Genomic DNA, 21,550 nt, shown 5'->3' on the forward strand with positions numbered 1-21,550 from the left:
ATAAACAGTGACAGGGTCCAGTGTAATATAAAGAGAGACTGGATCTAGTGTAATATAAACAGAGACAGGGTCTACTGTAATATAAACAGACAGGGTCTAGTGTAATAAAAACCGAGATAGGGTCTAGTGTAATATAAAGTGATGGTGTGGAGATGCCGGAGTTGGACTGGGGTGGACAAATGTAAGAAGTCAGACAACACCAGGTTATAGTCCAACAGCTTTATTTGAAATCACAAGCTTTCGGAGCGCTGCTCCTTCGTCAGGTGAAGTGGAGAAATGCATAAAGACACAGCTTATATAGTCAGAGAATAATGTCAGCTATTTACAGGTAATCTTTCCAACTGCCATTTATCACACCTCGGCAGAGATAATCACAGCAATCAAAGGTGTGAATGGTGTCCAAACAGGTCAGGAAAACATTACATCAAAGAACAATGAGGTGGGGTCACAAGGTGTATTTGGACTTTCAGAAGGCTTTCGATAAGGCTCCTCATAAGAGATTAGTGTGCAAAGTTAAAGCACATGGGATTGGGGGTAAGGTACTGACTTGGATAGAGAACTGGTTGGCAGACAGGAAGCAAAGAGTTGGAATAATCGGGTCTTTTTCCAAGTGGCAGGCAGTAACTAGTGGGGTACCGCAGGGATCGGTGCTAGGACCCCAGCTATTCGCTATATATTAATGATCTAGACGAGGGAACGAGATGTAATATCTCCAATTTTGCAGATGACACAAAGCTGGGAGGGCATGTGTGCTGTGGGGGGGAAGCTGAGAAACTCCAATATGATTTGGACAGGTTGGGTGATTATACTGCATCTGTTATGCGTCTGCCCAATGTGGATAAATGCAAGGTTATCCACTTTGGTGGCAAAAACAGGAAGACAGATTGTTATCTGAACGGCAATAGATTGGGAAAAGGGGAAGTGCAACAAGACCTAGGTGTCCTTGTGCACCAGTCGCTGAAGGTAAGCATGCAGGTGCAGCAGGCGGTTAAGAAGGCAAATGGTATGTTGGCCTTCCTAGCGAGAGGATTCAAGTGCAGGAGCAAGGATGTCTTGCTGCAGTTGTACAGGGCCTTGGTGAGACCACACCTTGAGTATTGTGTGCAGTTTTGGTTGCCTTATGTGAGGAAGGATGTTCTTGCCATGGAGGGAGTGCAGGGAAGAATCACCAGACTGATACCTGGGAATGGCAGGAATGACATATGAAGAGAGATTGGGTCAATTAGGCTTATATTCGCTAGAGTTTAGAAGAGAGGGGATCTCGTTGAAACTTATAAAATTCTAACAGGACTAGACAGACTAGATGCAGGATGTTCCCGATGGTGGGGAGTCCAGAACCAGGGGTCACAGTCTAAGGATAAGCGGTAAGCCATTTAGGACTGAGATGAGGAGGAATTTGTTTACCCAGATTGTGGTGAATCTGTGGAATTCTCTACCACAGAAGGCAGTTGAGGCCGATTCATTGAATATATTCAAGAAGGAGTTCGATATATTTCTTAAAGCTAAAGGGATCAAGGGATATGGGGAGAAAGCAGGGACAGGGTACTGAATTTGGATGCTCAGCCATGATCACATTAAATGGCGGAACAGGCTCGAGGGGCCGAATGGCCTACTCTTGCTCCTATTTTCTATGTTTAACCTCTGCAGTGGGGAAGCTTTTAGAAACAGTAAGCAGGGCCAAAATTAATAGTCACTTGAATAGGTGTGGATTAATTAAGGAAAGCCAGCACGGACTTGTTAAAGGCAAATCGTGTTTAACCAACTTGATCAAGTGTTTTGATGAGGTAATAGAGAGGTTGATGAGGGCAATGCGGTTGATGTGGTGTACATGAATTTCCAAAAGGCATCTGACAAAGTGCCACGTGATAGGCTAGCCAGCAAAGTTGAAGCCCATGGAATAAAAGGAACAGTGGCAGCATGGATACAAAATTGGCCAAGTGAGAGGAAACAGAGAGTAGTGGTGAATGGTTGTTTTTCGGACTGGAGGAAGGTATAAAGTGGTGTTTCCCAGGGGTCAGTTCTAGGACCATTGCTTTTCTTGATATATATTAATGACTTAGGCTTGGGTGTACAGGGCACAATTTCAAAATTTACAGATGACTCAAAACTTGGAAGTATAGTGAACAGTGAGGAGGAGAGTGACTTCAGGAAGACAGGGTGGCGAAATGGGCGGACACGTGGCAGATGAAATTTAACGCAGAAAAGTGTGAAGTTGTAGGAACGGAGGTTCCTAACGACAAGACTGAGTTCGACTCAGGCAATTAAACAACGAACTTTAATGGAACAAAACAGGTTTAAACTGGAAACTGCTGGGATACATCGAATACAGGTCTGTTCTCTCTGAAGGCTCCACGAAGTCTGCTGGGCTCGTCCGATGGCTGACGTTATGACATCATCACGTTCCTCCCGCCACTGGGAGATCACGTGACGAACGGCATGACGTCATCACGTTAAGACCGCGCTGTAAAGGTACCTAGGCAGAGTACAGTTAAACAGTGTAATTAAAAGGTACAGACACAGGTTATAACTACATTGCTGTTAAAGGAATTATGTACAACTGCTTTGAGTCCTTTGGTGGCTCCGCCACAAAGTGATACATTTTGGTGGAAAGAATGAGAAGAGGACATGTAAACTAAATGGTACAATCCTAAAGCGGGTGCACAAACAGAGAGACCTAGGGGTACGTGTGCACAAATCCTTGAAGGTGGCAGGGCTGGTTGAGAAAACAGTAAAAAAGGCTTACGGGACACTGGTCTTAATAAATAGAGGTATAGAGTACAAAAGTGTGGAAATGATGATGAAACACTGGTTCGGTCACAACTGGAGTACTGTGTCCAATTCTGGGCACCACACTTCAGGAAGGATGCGAAGGCCTTAGAGAAGGTGCAGAAAAGATTCACGAGAATGATTCCCGGAATGAGGGACTTCAGTTACCTTGATAGACTGGAGAAGCTGGGGTTGTTCTCCTTGGAGCAGAGAAGATTGAGAGGAGATTTGATAGAGGTGTTCAAAATCATGAGGGGTCTGAACAGAGTAGATAGAGAGAAACTGTTCCCATTGGTGGAAGGGTCGAGAACCAGAGGACACAGATTTAAGGTGATTGGCAGAAGAACCAAAGGTGACATGGGGAAAAACATTTTACGCAGTGAGTGGTTAGGATCGGGAATGCACTGCCTGAAAGGGTGGTGGAGGCAGATTCAATCGTGGCTTTCAAAAGGGAATTGGATGAGTACCTGAAGGACAAAAATTTGCAGGGCTACGAGGGATGGGTGGGGGAGTGGGACTAGCTGAAGTGCTCTTGCAGAGAGCCGGCATGGACTTACTGGGCTGAATGGTCACCTTCTGTGCTGTAACCATTCTATGATTCTATGAACATGTTAAACCTTCATAGAATAATTACCAGTCATTTTTAGACTGGAATCTTAACCCTGCCGTTTCACTTTCAGTCAGGAACAGATCGCAGTTTGACACCAATCTCTGATTTGACAGCACGTTTACAGCATTCACCGTTGTTCTTCCTGACTCTAAACACAGTTGAAAAGGAGCCTTCTGTTCCATTCCTAGGAGCTCTGACCCATGGGAGAGAGCGGCTGGGACACATTCCTTACAGGCCTCAAGAATAACCTGCACGGGGACATTGCTGTCAGTGAAGAGAGACGAGAAAGACCAAAGTGCTGTTTGCCCCTCTCAGTGTGGCCCTGAAGGACTGTGTCCAGGCTGTAGTTGTTCCCGCCATATGATCCTCCCCCCAGATTGTCCTTTCTGAGCTCCAGCCAGGTGATGCTAAACACTCAGGTGGGAACGACAAAAATCCACAACAGTGTGTTTAAAGCTAAGCTGATTTATTTGACATGTATCCAGAATATTAAACTCCAGCCCAGTTACAGGGGTTATTATCAGCAGAAACAAACCCCAACAGTCAGGATGAAAACGATTGAGTCCGGGAAGTGATTAACAGCAGCAATAACATCAGAATCCAACCTCTGCAGTCTGTTGTGAACTCGCTGGTGTGTCAGCAGGTGGGATGACTGAGTGAATCCCTTCCCACACTGAGAGCAGGTGAACGGCCTCTCCCCAGTGTGAGTGCGCTGGTGAGGTCAGATGATCGCCTGAACCCAGTCACCGCAGTGCGAGCACCTGAACGGTTTCTCGTCAGTGTGAACACGTTGATGACACGTCAGTTCCTCATAACATTTATAGCACATCCTGCAGTCCGGGCATTTAAAAGGTTTGTCGTCAGTGTGAACTTGCTGGTGCTGCAGCAGGTGGGATGACTGAGTGAATCCCTTCCCACACTCAGAGCAGGCGAATGGCCTCTCCCCGGTGTGAACTCGCTGGTGTGTCAGCAGGCTGGATGACTGAATGAATCCCTTCCCACACTCGGAGCATGTGAACGGTCTCTCTCCGGTGTGAACTCGCCGGTGCTGCAGCAGATTGCATGATCGAGTGAATCCCTTCCCACACGCTGAGCAGGTAAATGGCCTCTCTCCGGTGTGAACTCGCTGGTGTTCCAGCAGGTGCGATGGACACTTGAATCCCTTCCCACACTCGGAGCAGGTGAACGTTCTCTCCCCGGTGTGAACTCGCTGGTGTTTCAACAAATTGCATGACTGAGTGAATCCCTTCCCACACGCGGCACAGGTGAACGGTCTCTCCCCAGTGTGAACTCGCTGGTGTTTCTGCAGGTTGGAGGAATTAGTGAATCCCTTCCCACACTCGGAGCAGGTGAACAGCTTCTCCCCGGTGTGAACTCGCTGGTGTTCCAGCAGGCTGGATGAACACCTGAATCTCTTCCCACACTCAGAGCAGGTGAACGGCCTCTCTCCGGTGTGAACTCGCTGGTGTTCCAGCAGGTGGGATGAACACCTGAATCCCTTCCCACACTCTGAGCAGGTGAATGGCCTCTCCCCAGTGTGAACTCGCTGGTGCAGCAGCAGATTGCCTGACTGAGTGAATCCCTTCCCACATTCTGAGCAGGTAAATGGCCTCTCCCCTGTGTGAATTCGCTGGTGTGTCAGCAGGTTTGATGACTGAGTGAATCCCTTCCCACACTCGGAGCAGGTGAATGGCCTCTCCCCAGTGTGAACTCGCTGGTGTGTCAGCAGGCTGGATGAATGAGGGAATCCCTTCCCACACTCAGAGCAGGTGAACGGCCTCTCTCCAGTGTGAACTCGCCGGTGCTGCAGCAGATTGCATGATCGAGTGAATCCCTTCCCACACTCTGAGCAGGTAAATGGCCTCTCTCTGGTGTGAACTCGCTGGTGTTCCAGCAGGTGCGATGGACACTTGAATCCCTTCCCACACTCGGAGCAGGTGAACGTTCTCTCCTCGGTGTGAACTCGCTGGTGTTTCAACAAATTGCATGACTGAGTGAATCCCTTCCCACACGCGGCACAGGTGAACGGTCTCTCCCCAGTGTGAACTCGCTGGTGTTTCTGCAGGTTGGAGGAATTAGTGAATCCCTTCCCACACTCGGAGCAGGTGAACAGCTTCTCCCCGGTGTGAACTCGCTGGTGTTCCAGCAGGCTGGATGAACACCTGAATCTCTTCCCACACTCAGAGCAGGTGAACGGCCTCTCTCCGGTGTGAACTCGCTGGTGTTCCAGCAGGCTGGATGAACACCTGAATCCCTTCCCACACTCTGAGCAGGTGAATGGCCTCTCCCCAGTGTGAACTCGCTGGTGCAGCAGCAGATTGCCTGACTGAGTGAATCCCTTCCCACACTCTGAGCAGGTAAACGGCCTCTCCCCTGTGTGAACTCGCTGGTGTGTCAGCAGGTTTGATGACTGAGTGAATCCCTTCCCACACTCGGAGCAGGTGAACGGCCTCTCTCCAGTGTGAACTCGCTGGTGTGTCAGCAGGCTGGATGAATGAGGGAATCCCTTCCCACACACAGTGCAGGCGAACAGCCTCTCCCCGGTGTGACTGTGCTTGTGTCGAGACAGGCCAGAGGATCGGCTGAAGCCTTGTCCACACACACATGTGTACGGTTTCTCCCTGCTCTGAACGGTGCTTTGCGCTTCCATGTTCAAAGGTCCTGATGAATTGAGCGACTCTGTCAGATCTTGAAGTGATGTTTGTTTTGAGCTTCCCTTCTGCAAATCCTCCCCTTCTAACACCCTGCAAAATGAATTTAAAACAGGAAAAAGGGAGGGTGAGAGAGAACCCACAAAAACACAAAGGCAGGTTGTGAAATTGAGCTGAATGAATCTGGGAATTTGTGGGGCCGGCACTAGAAAAAGTGACCATGAAAGCTGCCGGATTGTCGTAAAAACCCAACTGATTCACTAATGCCCTTCAGGGAAGGGAACCCGCCGCCTGGGCTGGGCCTACACAAGACTCTGGCCTCTATGGGAGGAGAGAGAGCGAGGTGGGGGGAGGAGGAGGGGCGAAGGAGAGTGACTTTATACATCTGTAACTCGACTAGAACTTTGACAGCACCTCCCAAACACGCGACCTCCACCACCTAGAAGGACAAGGGCTGCAGGTGCATGGGAACACCATCACCTCCCAGTTCCCCTCCAAGTCACACATTATCCTGACTTGGGCATATATCGCCATTCCTACATCGTCGCTGAGTGAAAATCCTGGAACTCCTCACCTAACAGCATTCTGAGAGTACCTTAACCACACGGGCTGCAGAGATTCAAGAAGAAGGCCCAGCATCACCTTCTCAACGGGCAACTGGGGACTGGCAATATCTGCTGGCCTTGCTAGTGACACCCACATCGAATGAATTTTAAAAATCTGTATATATAAAATGGATTGAAAGCCTCTACAGAAATACTTGTTCCTAAAACGATACTCTTTTACACTGTATGGACAGTGTCTGTTTAGCAACTTAATCTCCCCTAGAATCCACCTCCCTTCACAGTCTCACATTGGAAATTGTTGGGTCCCACTGGGCTCAGAAGTACTGGGGGTTAAACCCAGCAGCTTCTCCCCCCTCTCCACTCCAGCTCATCTGATGCAACAATAAATACCAAAACAGGAGGCCGGGGACCGAGTTCCACACCAACCGCCCACCCTGATGCTAACCGGCTCTGAATTGGTCCCTCTGCTGCATAAATGCAAGTTGTTGTGTTTCTTGTCTGGGGGAGGCGCTGCACCCTGGGGTTAATAGGGCTTTAAACTAAATAAGCGGAGCGGGGGGGCGGAGGGTCCCGGTGGAGAAATCGAGAATGCTAAAGAGAAAAGACAAGGAAGCAGTGCAGGAAAGTGATTGGAGTAAAGATAACCAGATTGTGTCAGGAAGGAACAGAGCGTACAAACAAAGGAGTGCACAAACAAATAGGGTCCGGGTAAGAACAAATGGTAATAAGACAAATAGGGCCATAGTACAAAAAAATGTTAAGATATCTAAAAATGTTAAAAAGACAAATCTAAACGCATTGTATCTGAATGCACGAAGCATTCGTAATAAGGTAGACGAATTAACAGCGCAATTAGATGTAAACGGATATGATATAATTGTGATTACGGAGACATGGCTGCAGGGTGACCAAGGCTGGGAGCTGAATATCCAAGGATATTCAATATTTAGGAAGGACAGGCAAAAAGCAAAAGGAGATGGGGTAGCTCTGAATTGCTCCCTCTGCTGTATAAGAACACAAGAACATAGGAAAGAGGAGCAGGAGGAGGACATTTGGCCTTCGAGCCTGCTCCGTCATTCAATTAGATCATGGCTGATCTTTTACCTCATCTCCACTTTCCTGCACTATCCCCATATCCCTTGTTCCAAAGATTCACCACCCTCTGATTGAAGAAATTTCTCCTCATCTCTGTCCTAAATGGCCGACCCCTTATTCTGAGACTGTGACCCCGGTTCTAGGCTTCCCAGCCAGGGGAAACATTCTCCCTGCATCTACCCTGTCAAGCCCTGTAAGAATTTTGTATGTTTCAATGAGATCACCTCTCATTCTTCTAAACTCTAGAGAATATAGGCCTAGTCTACTCAATCTGTCCTCATAGGACAATCCCCCCATCCCAGGAACCAGTCTGGTGAACCTTTGTTGCACTCCCTCTATGGCAAGTATATCCTTCCTTAGGTAAGACCAAAACTGTACACAATACTCCAGGTGTGGTCTCACCAGGGCCCTATATGATTTCAGTAAGTCGTCTTTACTCTTATACTCAAATGCTCTAGTAATAAAGGCCAACATACCATTTGCTTTCCTAATTGCTTGCTGTACCTGCATGTTAACTTTCAGTGATTCGTGAGCAAGGACACCCAGTTCCCTCTGAACACCAACATTTGCCAATCTCTCACCATTTAAAAAATATTCTGCTTTTCTGTTTTCCCTACCAAACTGAATAACTTCATACAGGAAACTCTCGATTTACCGGCACTTAAATAACCAGAAATCTCTGTTAACCGGCAAAATTCACGAGTAGGTTCAGGCAAGTTTTATTTCATATTGGTGGCCGTTCCTGGATCTGTGGCCATGTAACCGGGGTTCCTGCACCTGTTGCTATGCAACAGGGACGCCTGGATCTGTGGCCGGGGTTTCTGCGCCTGTTGCTATGCAACAGGGACGCCTGATTCTGTGGCCGGGGTTCCTGCACCTGTTGCTATGCAACAGGGACGCCTGGATCTGTGGCCATGTACGGGGCTCTCGTACCTTTTACTATACCTCTCTGTAATCCGGACTTTTTGATAGACCGGCACCACGCCGGTCCCATCGGTGCCGGATAAAAAAGAGTTTCCTGTATTTCACCACATTATATTCCATTTGCCATGTTCTTGCCCACTCACTTAGCCTGTCTATATCCCCTTGAAGCCTCCTTGCATCCTCCTCATAATTTACATTCCCACCCAGATTTTTATCATCAGCAAACTTGACCAATCGTATTATTTTCTAAGTGCCGTGTTACCAAGTCCTTAATAATAGATTCTTGCATTTTCCCTATGACTGATGTCAGGCTAACTGGTCTGTAGTTCCCCGTTTTCTCTCTCCCTCCTTTTTTAAATAGTGGGGTTACATTTGCTACCTTCCAATCCGTGGGAACCATTCTAGAATCTATGGAATTTTGGAAAATGACAACCAATGCATCCACTATCTCTATAGCTACTTGTTTCAAAATCCTAGGATGTCGGCCATCAGGTCCAGGGGATTTATCGGCTTTCAGTCCCATTAATTTCTCCAGTACTTTCTTTACGAATACTAATTTATTTCAGTTCCTCATTCTCGCAAGACTATTTCTTGACTATTTCCAGGAAGTTTTTTGCGTCTTCTTCAGTGAAAACATACACAAAGTATTTGTTTAATTTCTCTGCCATTTCCTTACTCCCCATTATAATTTCTCCTGTCTCAGCCTGTAAGGGACCCACACTTACTTTCACGAATCTTTTCCTTTTTACATACCTATAGAAGCTTTTATAGTCTGATTTTATGTATCTCGCTAGTTTACTCTCATATTCTATTTTCCCTTTCTTTATCAATTACTTGGTCCTCCTTTAGAATTCTAAAATCCTCAGGTTCACTACTCTTTTTGGCAACATTATAAGCCTCTTCCTTTGAGCTAATACTATCTTTAACTTCTCTTCTCAGCCACGGTTGGACCACTTTTCCTGTGGGGTTTTTGTGCCTGAAAGGAATGTATGTTTGCTGTAAATTATGTATTAATTCTTTAAATGCTAGCCAGAGCTTGATTACCGTCATACCTTTAAATGCAGTTTCCCAATCTACCTTAGCCAACTCGCCCCTCATACCGACATAGTTTGCTTTGTTTAGATCCAAGACCCTTGTTTCGGATTTAACTCAATCACTTTCAAACTCAATATAAAATTCTATCATATTATGGTCACTCTTCCCTAAAGGCCCCTTTACTACAAGGTTATTAATTAACCCTTTCTCATTGCACATTACTAAATCTAAAATAGCCTGTTCCCTAGTTGGTTCTCCAACATACTGATCTAGAAAACTATCTTGCATACATTCCATGAATTCGTGCTCCACACTATTACTGCAAATTTGGTTTGCCCAGTCTGTATGTAGATTAAAGACCCCATGATTACTGTATTACCCTTGTTACATGCGACACTAATTTCCTGATTTATACTCTGCCCTACATTACAACTACTGTTTGGGGGCCAAAAACAACTCCCATCAATGTTTTCTGCATGATTGTAAATTGTGGTGTTTCTTGGCTGGGGGAGGCGCTGCACCCTGGGGTTAATGGTGCCGTGGTCCTGGCCGCACCTCCGCCGGCTCTGACTCGGGGCCTGAGACCCACACTCGGTGTTGCCCCAGGCCCGGGGGCTCTGACTCTGGGCCGGAGACCCACATTCGGTGTTGCCCCGGTCCCGGGGGCTCTGACTCGGTGCCTGAGATCCACACTCGGTGTTGCTGAGGATTCCGACCCTGGGACTGTACATGGAAATTCCAACCCTATGACTGTACAGGGGGATTCCGACCCTGGGACTGCACAGGGGGATTCCGACCCTGGGACTGTACAGGGGGATTCCAACCCTGGGACTGTACAGGGGGATTCCGACCCTGGGACTGTACAGGGGGATTCCGACCCTGGGACTGTACAGGGGGATTCCGACCCTGGGACTGTACAGGGGGATTCCGACCCTGGGACTGTACAGGGGGATTCCGACCCTGGGACTGCACAGGGGGATTCCGACCCTGGGACTGTACAGGGGGATTCCAACCCTGGGACTGTACAGGGGGATTCCAACCCTGGGACTGTACAGGGGGATTCCGACCCTGGGACAGTACAGGGGGATTCCGACCCTGGGACAGTACAGGGGGATTCCGACCCTGGGACAGTACAGGGGGATTCCAACCCTGGGACTGTACACGGGGATTCCGACCCTGGGACTGTACAGGGGGATTCCAACCCTGGGACTGTACAGGGGGATTCCGACCCTGGGACTGTACAGGGGGATTCCGACCCTGGGACTGTACAGGGGGGTTCCGACCCTGGGACTGTACAGGGGGATTCCGACCCTGGGACTGTACAGGGGGATTCCGACCCTGGGACTGTACAGGGGGATTCCGACCCTGGGACTGTACAGGGGGATTCCGACCCTGGGACAGTACAGGGGGGTTCCGACCCTGGGACTGTACACGGGGATTCCAACCCTGGGACTGTACAGGGGGATTCCAACCCTGGGACTGTACAGGGGGATTCCAACCCTGGGACTGTACAGGGGGAGACAACCCTGGGACTGTACAGGGGGATTCCAACCCAGGGACTGTACAGGGGGATTCCTATCCTGGTACTGTACAAGGTGGCCCAGCTCTGGGGCTCTTCTGTGTGGGATGTTCACCGTATGCTCTGCTTTTACCAGCGCCTTCAGGAGAGGGGGCGAGAAATATAGAAACATAGAAGATAGGAGGAATAGGCTATTCAGCCCCTCGAGCCTGCTCCGCCATTCAATGCGATCATGTCTGATCATCCAAATTCAGTACCCTGTCCCTGCTTTCAACCCCATATCGCTTGATCCCTTTAGTTTTAAAAAATATATCCAACTCCTTCTTGAATATATTTAATGAAATGGCCTCTACTGCCTCTGTGGTAGAGAATTCCACAGGTTCACCACTCTCTGGGTGAAGAAATTCCTCTTCATTTCTGTCCTAAATGGCTTACCCCTTATCCTTAGATTGTGACCCCTGGTTCTGGAGTCCCCGACCACCGGGAACATCCTTCCTGCATCTAGTCTGTCCAGTCCTGTCAGAATTTTATAAGTTTCAGTGAGATCCCCTCTCATTCTTCTAAACTCCAGCGAGTATAAGCCCAGTCGACCCAATCTCTCCCAATACGTCATTCCTGCCATCCCAGGTATCAGCCTGGTGAATCTTCACTGAACTCCTTCCATGGCAAGAACATCCTTCCTCAGATAAGGTGACCAAAACTGCACACAATACTCAAGATGTGGTCTCACCAAGGCCCTGTACAACTGCAGCAAGATATCCTTGGTCCTGTACTCAAACCCTCTCGCTACGAAGGCCAACATACCATTTGCCTTCTTACCCGCCTGCTGCACCTGCATACTTACCTTCAGCGACTGGTGCACAAGGACGTCCAGGTCTCATTGCACTTCCCCTTCTCCCAATCTATTGCCATTCAGATCATAATCTGCCTTCCTGTTTTTGGCACCAAAGTGGATAACCTCGCATTTATCCACGTTATATTACATCTGCCATGCAGCTACCCAATCACCCAACCTGTCCAAATCGTCCTGGAGTTTCTCGGCATCCTCCTCACGGCACACACTCCCACCCAGCTTTGTGTCACCTGCAAACTTGGAGATAACATCTAATTCCCTTGTCTAGATCATTAATATATATTGTGAATAGCTGGGGTCCAAGGACCAATCCCTGCAGTACCCCACTAGTCACTGCCTGCCACTTGGAAAAAGACCCGTTTATTCCAACTCTTTGCTTTCTGTCTGTCAACCAGTTCTCTATCCAAGTCAATACCTTGCCCCCAATCCCATGTGCCTTAATATTACATGCTAATCTCTTATGCGGGACCTTATCGAAAGCCTTTTGAAAGTCCAAATACACCACATCCACTGGTGCTCCCTTATCTATTTTACCAGTTACATCCTCAAAAAATTCCAGTAGATTAGTCAAGCACGATTTACCTTTTGTAAATCCATGTTGACTTTGTCCGATCCTGTCACTGTTTTCCAAGTGCTCTGCTATTACATCTTTTATAATGGACTCTAGCATTTTCCCCACTACCGATGTCAGGCTTACCGGTCTGTTACTCCCCATTTTCTCTCTACCACCTTTTTTGAATAGTGGGGTAACATTAGCTACCCTCCAATCCATGGGTACTGTTCCAGATTCCATTGATGTTGGAAGATGATCAGCAATGCATCTACTATTTCTAGGGCCACTTCCTTAAGTACCTTAGGATGTAGATTATCAGGCCCTCGGCCTTCAATCCTGTCAATTTCCCTAACACCATTTCCCTACAAATACTGATTTCTTTTAGTTCCTCCCTTTCATCAGACCCTATGTTCCCCGACATCTCTGGGAGGTTATTTGTGTCCTCCATTGTGAAGACAGAACGAAAATATGTATTTGATTGGTCTGCCATTTCTTTGCTCCCCATTATAAATTCCCCTGATTCTGACTGCAAGGGACCTACGCTTGACTTCACCAATCTTTTTCTCTTCACATATCTATAAGAGCTTTTACAGTCAGTTTTTATGTTCCCTGCAAGCTTACTCTCATTCTATTTTCCCCTTCTTAATTAATTCCTTTGTTGAATCCTAAACTGCTCCCAATCCTCAGGGTTACTGCTTTTTCTGGCCAATTTATATGTCCTCTCCTTGGATCTTATGCTATCCCTAATTTCGCTTGTTAGCCACGGTTGAGTCACCTTTTTTGTTTTATTTTTATGCCAAACTGGGATGAACAAATTCTGTAGTTCATCCATGTGGTCTTTGAATGTTTGCCATTGCCTATCCACTGTCAACCCTTTGAGTGACATTCGCCAATCAATCCTACCCAACTCGCGCCTCATACCATCGTAGTTTGCTTTATTTAAATTCAGGACACTAGTCTCTGAGTCAACTACTTCACTCTCCATCTTAATGAAGAATTCTATCATACTACGATCGCTCCGACCCAAGGGGCCTCGTACAAGACTGCTAATTAATCCTTTCTCATTACATAATACCCAGTCTAAGATGGCCTGATCTCTGGTTGGTTCCTCGACATATTGGTCCAGGAAACCATCCCGTAAACACTCCAGGAATTCCTCCTCCACAGTATTGTTACTAATTTGGTTAGCCCAATCTATATGTAGATTAAAGTCACCCACGATGACTGCTGTGCCCTTATTGCACGCTTCTCTAATTTCCCGTTTAATGCCATCCCCAACCTCCGCATTACTGTTCGGAGGTCTATATATCACTCCCACTAACGTTTCCTGCCCCTTGGTATTTCTCAGTTCTACCCATACAGATTCCACATCATCAGAGCTAATATCCTTCCTTACAATCGTGTTAATCCCCTCCACCTCCCTTTCCTTTTTGCCTATCTTTCCTGAATATTGAATACCCCTGGCTGTTGAGTTCCCAGCCTTGACCACCCTGGAGCCATGTTTCCGTAATCCCGATCAAATCATATTCGTTTACCTCTATTTGCGCAGCTAATTCATCCACCTTATTATGAATGCTCCTCGCATTAACACACAAAGCCTTTAGGCTTGTTTTTTTAGCGCTCTTAGACCTATTAGAATTATTATTTACTGTGGCCATGTTTGATTTAAACCATTGATTTCTCTGACTGCCACTTTTACTTTTCTCCTTCCTATCTTTTGCTTTTATCCTTGTTTCCCTTTCCTGTCTCCCTGCTCAGGTTCCCAACCCCCTGCCATTTTAGCTTAAACCCTTCCCCAGAGCACTAGCAAACACTCCCCCTAGGACATCGGTCCCAGCCCTGCCCAGGTGCAAACCATCTGGTTTGTACTGGTCCCACCTCCCCCAGAACCGGTTCCAATATCCCAGGAATTTGAATCCATCCCCCTTGCACCATTCCTCTAGCCACGTATTCAGCTGAAATATCCTTCTATTTCTACTCTGACTAGCACATGGCACTGGTAGCAATCCTGAGATTACTACCTTTGCGGTCCTATTTTTTAATTTACCTCCTAACTCCCGAAATTCAGCTTTTAGGACCTCATCCTGTTTTTTTACCTATATCGTTGGTACCTATATGCACCACGACAACTGGCTGTTCACCCTCCCCTTCCAAAATGTTCTGCAGCCGCTCTGAGATATCCTTGACCCCTGCACCAGGGAGGCACCTGGAGTCTCGTTTGCGGACGCAGAAATGCCTATCTATTCCCCTTACAATAGAATCCCCTATTACTATAGCTCTACCCCTCTTTTTCCTCCCGTCCTGTGCAGCAGAGCCACCCCTGGTGCCAGGAAGTTGGCTGCTGCTGCCTTCCTCTGATAAGCCATCCCCCCCAACAGCATTCAAAGTGGTATATCTGCTTGAGAGGGGGATGTCCACAGGGGACTCCTGCACTACATGCCTGCGCCTACTACTCTGTCTGTTGGTCACCCCTTCCCTTTCTGCCTGTGCAACTTTTGCCTGCGGTGTGACCATCTGATTAAACGTGATATCCACGATGTCCTCAGCATCGCGAATGATCCAGTATGTATCCAATCGCAGCTCCAGCGCCGCAATGTGGTCTGCCAGTAGCTGCAGCTGGACACACTTCCTGCACACATGGTTGTCAGGGACACAGGAAGTGTCCCTGAGTTCCCACATAGCGCAGGAGGAGCATACCACGGGGTCGAGCTCTCCTGCCATGAGTTACCCTTTAATTAATTGAAATTAAATTAAATCAAATCAAGCCTACCAATTACACTACAGTTAAATGACATACTTAAGGGCCCTGGTTTACCAACAGTCACCGCTACACCACAGAGAGCTTAGAAACTATAAGCCACAGAGTTTAAGTTTTCTGGTGACGTCACACTTCGATTACTTTTTACTTCTCTCCCTCTCTCTGGACTCGGAGATTGGAAAACCTACCTGAGCCTCGCCGCCGCCGCCTCGTTTCCCGCAGGACTGCCGCTCTGAGGCCTATCTGGTCCTCGCCGCATCTTAAACACGCCTCCGCTGCCTCGTTTCCCGCACAAATCCGAAGTGTGGAGAGTCTGAATCAAATAACTGAGTCAATATGATAGCAAAATACTGCGGATGCTGGAAATCCAAAATAACAACAGAAAACGCTGGAAAAACTCAGCAGGCCAGGCAACATCCGTGGAGAGAGAAACAGAGTTAACGTTTCAGGTTGAATACCCTTTGTGAGAACTGAGAAAAAAGCAGGAAATTAAACAGATTAAACAGCAAGTTTGGGGGCTGGGAAATGGGGGAGGGGATGAAAGAACAAAAGGAAAGGTCTGTGGGAGGTGAAGAGAACTGAGGAATAATAAGGGGAAAAAAACACTAGTGGGCGTAGTCTATAGGCCTCCGAACAGTTGCAACTCTGTTGGACGGAGTATCAATCATGAAATAGTTGAGGCTTGTAATAAGGGAACATCTATAATTATGGGGGATTTTAACTATCATATTAATTGGACAAATCAAATTGGGCAGGGCTGCCTTGAGGATGAGTTCACTGAGTGTATTAGGGATGGGTTTCTTGAGCAGTATGTAACTGAACCGACCAGGGGGCAAGCAACCTCAGATCTGGTCCTGTGTAACGAGACAGGATTAATTAAAAATGTCCTAGTAAAGGATCCCCTTGGAATGGGTGACCATAACATGGTTGAATTCCATATTCAATTAGAGGGTGAGAAGGTTGGATCTCAAACAAGCGTGCTAAGCTTGAACAAAGGAGACTATGAAGGTATGAGAGCGGAATTGAGTAGAGTGGATTGGGAAAATAGATTAAAGGGTAAGACGATACATGATCAGTGGTGTACATTTAAGGAGTTATTTTACAACTTCCAAAAAATATATATTCCACTGAGAAGAAAAGGGTGTAAAAGAAAAGACAGCCATCCGTGGCTAAGTAAAGAAATTAAGGATAGTATTCGACTAAAAACAAGGGCATATAAGGTAGCCAAATCTAGTGGGAGGATAGAGGATTGGGAAAACTTTAAAAGACAGCAAAATATAACAAAAAGATTGATTACGAAAGGGAAGATGGGTTATGAAAGTAAATTAGCAAAAAATATAAAAACAGATAGAGTTTTTATAGTTATATAAAAAGAAAAAGGGTGGCTAAAGTAAATGTTGGTCCCTTAGAGGATGAGACCAGGAAATTAATGGTGGGAAATATGGAGATGGCAAAAACACTGAATGAATATTTTGTATCAGTCTTTACAGTAGAGGACACTAAGTATATCCCAACACTGGACAAACAGGGGGCTATAGGTGGGGAGGAGCTAAACACGATCAAAATCAGAAAGGAAGTGGAACTCGGTAAAATAATGGGACTGAAGTCGGATAAATCACCTGGACCTGATGGCTTACATCCTAGGGTCTTGAGGGAAGTGGCGGTAGGGATTGTGGATGCATTGGTAATAATTTTCCAAAACTCCCTGGACTCAGCAAAGGTCCCGGTAGACTGGAAAACTGTTAATGTAACACCCTTATTTAAAAAGGGCAGTAGACAGAAGGCTGGAAACTATAGACCGGTTAGCCTAACATCTGTGGTAGGTAAAATATTGGAGTCCATTATTAAGGAGACAGTAACAGGACATTTGGATAATCATAATTTAATAGGACAAAGTCAGCATGGTTTTATGAAGGGGAAGTCATGTTTGACAAATTTGCTGGAGTTCTTTGAGGAAGTAACATATAGGGTGGATAAAGGGGAACCAGTGGACATAGTGTATTTAGACTTCCAAAAGGCATTTGACAAGGTGCCACACAAAAGATTATTGCTTAAGATAAAAAATCACGGGATTGGGGGTAATATTCTGGCATGGATAGAGGATTGGCTATCTAACAGAAGGCAGAGAGTTGGGATAAATGGTTCATTCTCAGACTGGCAATCAGTAACTAGTGGTGTTCCGCAGGGGTCAGTGTTGGGTCCCCAACTCTTTACAAACTATATTAATGATTTGGAGGAGGGGACCGAGTGTAACATATCAAAGTTTGCAGATGATACTAAGATGGGAGGGAAAGTAGTGAGTGAGGAGGACATAAAAAACCTGCAAGGGGACATAGACAGGCTAAGTAAGTGGGCAGAGATTTGGCAGATGGAATACAATACTGGAAAGTATGAGGTTATGCACTTTGGCAGGAAAAATCGTAGAGCAAGTTATTATCTTAATGGCAAGAAACTGGAAAGTACTGAAGTACAAAGGGATCTGGGGGTCCTGGTGCACGAAACTCAAAAGGTTAGTATGCAGGTGCAGCAAGTGATTAAGAAGGCCAATGGAATGTTGGTTTTCATTGCTAGGGGATAGAATATAAAAATAGGGAGGTATTGCTTCAGTTGTACAAGGTATTGGTGAGACCGCAGCTGGAGTACTGCGTACAGTTTTGGTGTCCATACTTAAGAAAAGACATACTTGCTCTCGAGTCAGTCCAAAGAAGGTTCACTCGGTTAATCCCGGGGATGAGGGGATGGACATATGAGGAGAGGTTGAGTAGATTGGGACTCTACTCATTGGAGTTCAGAAGAATGAGAGGCGATCTTATTGAAACATATAAGATTGTGAAGGGGTTGGATCGGGTGGATGCGGGGAGGATGTTCCTGATGATGGGTGAAACTAGAACTAGGGGGCATAGTCTTAGAATAAGGGGCTGCTCTTTCAAAACTGAGATGAGGAGGAACTACTTCACTCAGAGGGTGGTATGTCCATGGAATATGCTGCCCCAAAAAGCCGTAGAAGCTACATCATTACATGAATTTAAAACAGAAATAGACAGTTTCCTAGAAGTAATGGGAATTAAGGGTTACGGGGAGCGGGCAGGAATTTGGACATGAGTCTAGGTTCGGATCGGACATGGCCCTGTGGGTAGCGGAGCGGGGCCGTGTAGCCTGATCCTGCTCCTATTTCGTGTGTCTAATTCTGTTAGATTCAGGAGATGGTTCTGTGATAGTAGATTGGCGGTTAGGATCATATCAGCCATAGTCTTATTGAATGGCGGAGCAGGCTCGAGGGGCCGATTGGCCTACTCCTGCTCCTATGTCTTATGTTCTTATGAGTCAATGATTCATTCCCCGGGCACTAGGACCCGATTGGGAACAGACACTGAAGCCCCGCCCATTCTTTGTTCCTGACCAAAATATCTGCGCATGCGCTTTTCTACTCACAGAATCAAGATGGCGGCCGTTATGCTGGGCCTGTGACCGGGAGAAGCCTCCAAGCTGCAAACCCGGGACCTTCAAGTTATTATTCGGGGTTTGCGGCCTGCACTAGTTGTTTATGAAGTCTTCCCGCCCACCCGCCGGTCGATTACTCCGCTCCGTTCGGCCGCTTCTCACTGATTAACCAGAGCTGGTCGACAGCATCCATTCACCAATCATACGCACTGCGCATGCTCCAAACCCAGGTGGGTCCTGCGCCTGCGCACTGACCTGTCGTCAGGAGCGGTACATGCTCCTCCGCGGGGAATGCTGGGTAATATCCCCGCCATTGTAATGCCGCATCAGTGAATAGAACAAGATTTACTGGGATTGCATTGAGCACTGAACCATGTTCATTCTGGCAGTTAGAGTGTGTTTCTGTTGATCTTAGTAACCCCTATACCTGGGCTGAAGTTTAATATTCTGTATAAATATTGAATAAATCTGCTTTGTTTCAAACACACAGTGTAGTGAATATTTGATTTCTCCATGATCAGAGGAGACTAATATTCTGTTCTGTTACCGACTGTTCCATTTCTGGGCCCTTTCTTACTCTAACTTATATCACTTCTCACCTAAATAACAACAGAAAATGCTGGAAAAACTCAGCAAGTCAGGCAACATCCGTGGAGAGAAATTTGAGTTGACGTTTCGGGTTTGACCCTTCTTCAAAACTGGAGAGAAAAGGAACTAGATCGAAGGCAGGGCTGCGATCGGACAAAAGAATAAAAGAACCAAAAGAAGTAAAAGAGATTAGAAGCTAGACGAGATGGTAATAGGCTGTGATTAGGTGTAAAGTGTACTGGCAGGGCAAAAGATAGCTGCCAGGTGTGAGAGAGAAACAAAAGGAAAGGGGGGGGGGGGAAAGGAAAGGAGTGGAAAAATATAAGTGAAAATGAAATAGGGGCCGAGGTTATGATCTGAAATTGTTGAACTCGATATTGAGACCGGAAGGCTGCAGAGCAAACCCGAAACGCCAACTCAAATTTCTCTCCACGGATGTTGCCTGACTTGCTGAGTTTTTCCAGCATTTTCTGTTGTTATTTCGGATTTCCAACATCTGCAGTATTTTGCTATCGTACTAGTGTTTGGTTCACTGCCACACCTCTTCTAGGAATGCCTACCTTGAAGAAGTTCTGCTCTTCTCTGCGACGGGATCTCCGTTTGGCTCTTCAACCTTGTTATTCTTTTGTCCGATCGCAGCCCTGCCTTCGATCTAGTTCCTTTTCTCTCCAGTTTTGAAGAAGGGTCAAACCCGAAACGTCAACTCAAATTTCTCTCCACGGATGTTGCCTGACTTGCTGAGTTTTTCCAGCATTTTCTGTTGTTATTTCGGATTTCCAACATCTGCAGTATTTTGCTATATCACTTCTCACCTAGTTCGCCTTCTACCACATCTACCCCGAAGCTTGTTCAGTTTGAGTAAATGGCTTAAACATAAAAACATAGAAAAATAGGAGCAGGAGTAGGCCATTCAGCCCTTTGAGCCTGCTCCACCATTTAGTATGATCATGGCTGATCCTCTATCAATACCATATTCCCGCTCTCTCCCCATACCCCTTGATGTCCTTTGTGTCTAGAAATCTATCTCCTTAAATATATTCAGTGACTTGGCCTCCACGGCCTTCTGTGCTAGAAAATTCCACAGGTTCACCACCCTCTGAGTGAAGAAATTTCTCCTCATCTCAGTCCTAAATGTCCTACCATATCTCCTGAGACTGTGACCCCTCGTTCTAGAACCCCCAGCCAGGAGAAACATCCTCCCTGCATCCAGTCTGTCTAGCCCTGTCTGAATTTTATACGTTTCAATGAGATCCCCTCTCATTCTTCTAAACTCTAGTGAATACAGGCCTAGTCGACCCAATCTCTCCTCATACGCCAGTCCTACCATCCCAGGAATCAGTCTGGTGAACCTTCGCTGCACTCCCTCTATGGCAAGTATATCCTTTCTTCGGTAAGGAGATGAAAATTGCACACAGTACTCCAGGTGTGGTCTCACCAACGCCCTGTACAACTGCAGTAAGACATCCTTGCTCCTGTACTTAAACCCTCTTGCAATGAAGGCCAACATACCATTTGCCTTCCTAACTGCTTGCTGCACCTGCATGTTTACTTTCAGTGACTGGTGTACAACGACACCCAGGTCCCATTGTACATCAGCATTTCCCAATCTAGCACCATTTAAGTAATACTCTACCTTTCTGTTTTTCCTAATGAAGTGGATAACTTCACGTTTATCCTCATTATACTGCATCTGCCATGTATTTGCCCACTCACTCAACTTGTCTAAATCACCTTGAAGTCTCTTTGCATCTTCCTCACACCTCACAATCCCACCTAGTTTCATGTCGTCAGCAAAGTTGGAAATATTACATTTGGTTCCCTCCTCCAAATCATTGATATATATTGTGAATAGCTGGGGCCCAAGCACTGGTCTCTGCAGTACCCCACTAGTCACCACCTGCCACCTCGAAAAAGACCCATTTACTCCTACTCTCTGTTTCCTGTCTGTTAACCAATTTTCAATCCATGCCAGTATATTACCCCCAATCCCATGTGCTTTAATTTTGCACACTAACCTCTTATGTGGTTATGGGCTTGTGGGTGTCATGGACTGAACTGCAGTGCCTCACTTTACACGCATCTTAAGGCCTGGCCAAAGTGGCCATTAACTGGTCCAGGCAGCGGTCGTTCAGCCGAACTGCTTGCCTCTCTTCCGCGGCCATGTTCACGTCCGGGTGGCCTTGGAGATGGA

General features: G+C 46.6%; 1 protein-coding gene across 1 annotated transcript; it reads right to left on the bottom strand.

The window, feature by feature from the left end:
• Nucleotides 1–204: 204 nt before the first annotated feature.
• LOC147119831 (uncharacterized) lies at nt 205–19,021 on the bottom strand. The gene is made up of 3 exons (XM_085985277.1): nt 18,763–19,021; nt 15,519–15,643; nt 205–6,120 (listed from the first exon to the last, which is right to left on the bottom strand). Exons 2-3 carry the CDS (start codon nt 15,587–15,589, stop codon nt 4,098–4,100), a joined length of 2,094 nt encoding a protein of 697 aa, XP_085841403.1. The 5' UTR covers nt 15,590–15,643; nt 18,763–19,021; the 3' UTR covers nt 205–4,097.
• Between the last annotated feature and the right edge of the window lie 2,529 nt (nt 19,022–21,550).

The sequence above is a fragment of the Somniosus microcephalus genome, chromosome 4 (genome assembly GCF_052327205.1).
Source record: "Somniosus microcephalus isolate GS21.2 chromosome 4, FLI_Smic_1.0, whole genome shotgun sequence".
Taxonomy (NCBI): domain Eukaryota; kingdom Metazoa; phylum Chordata; class Chondrichthyes; order Squaliformes; family Somniosidae; genus Somniosus; species Somniosus microcephalus.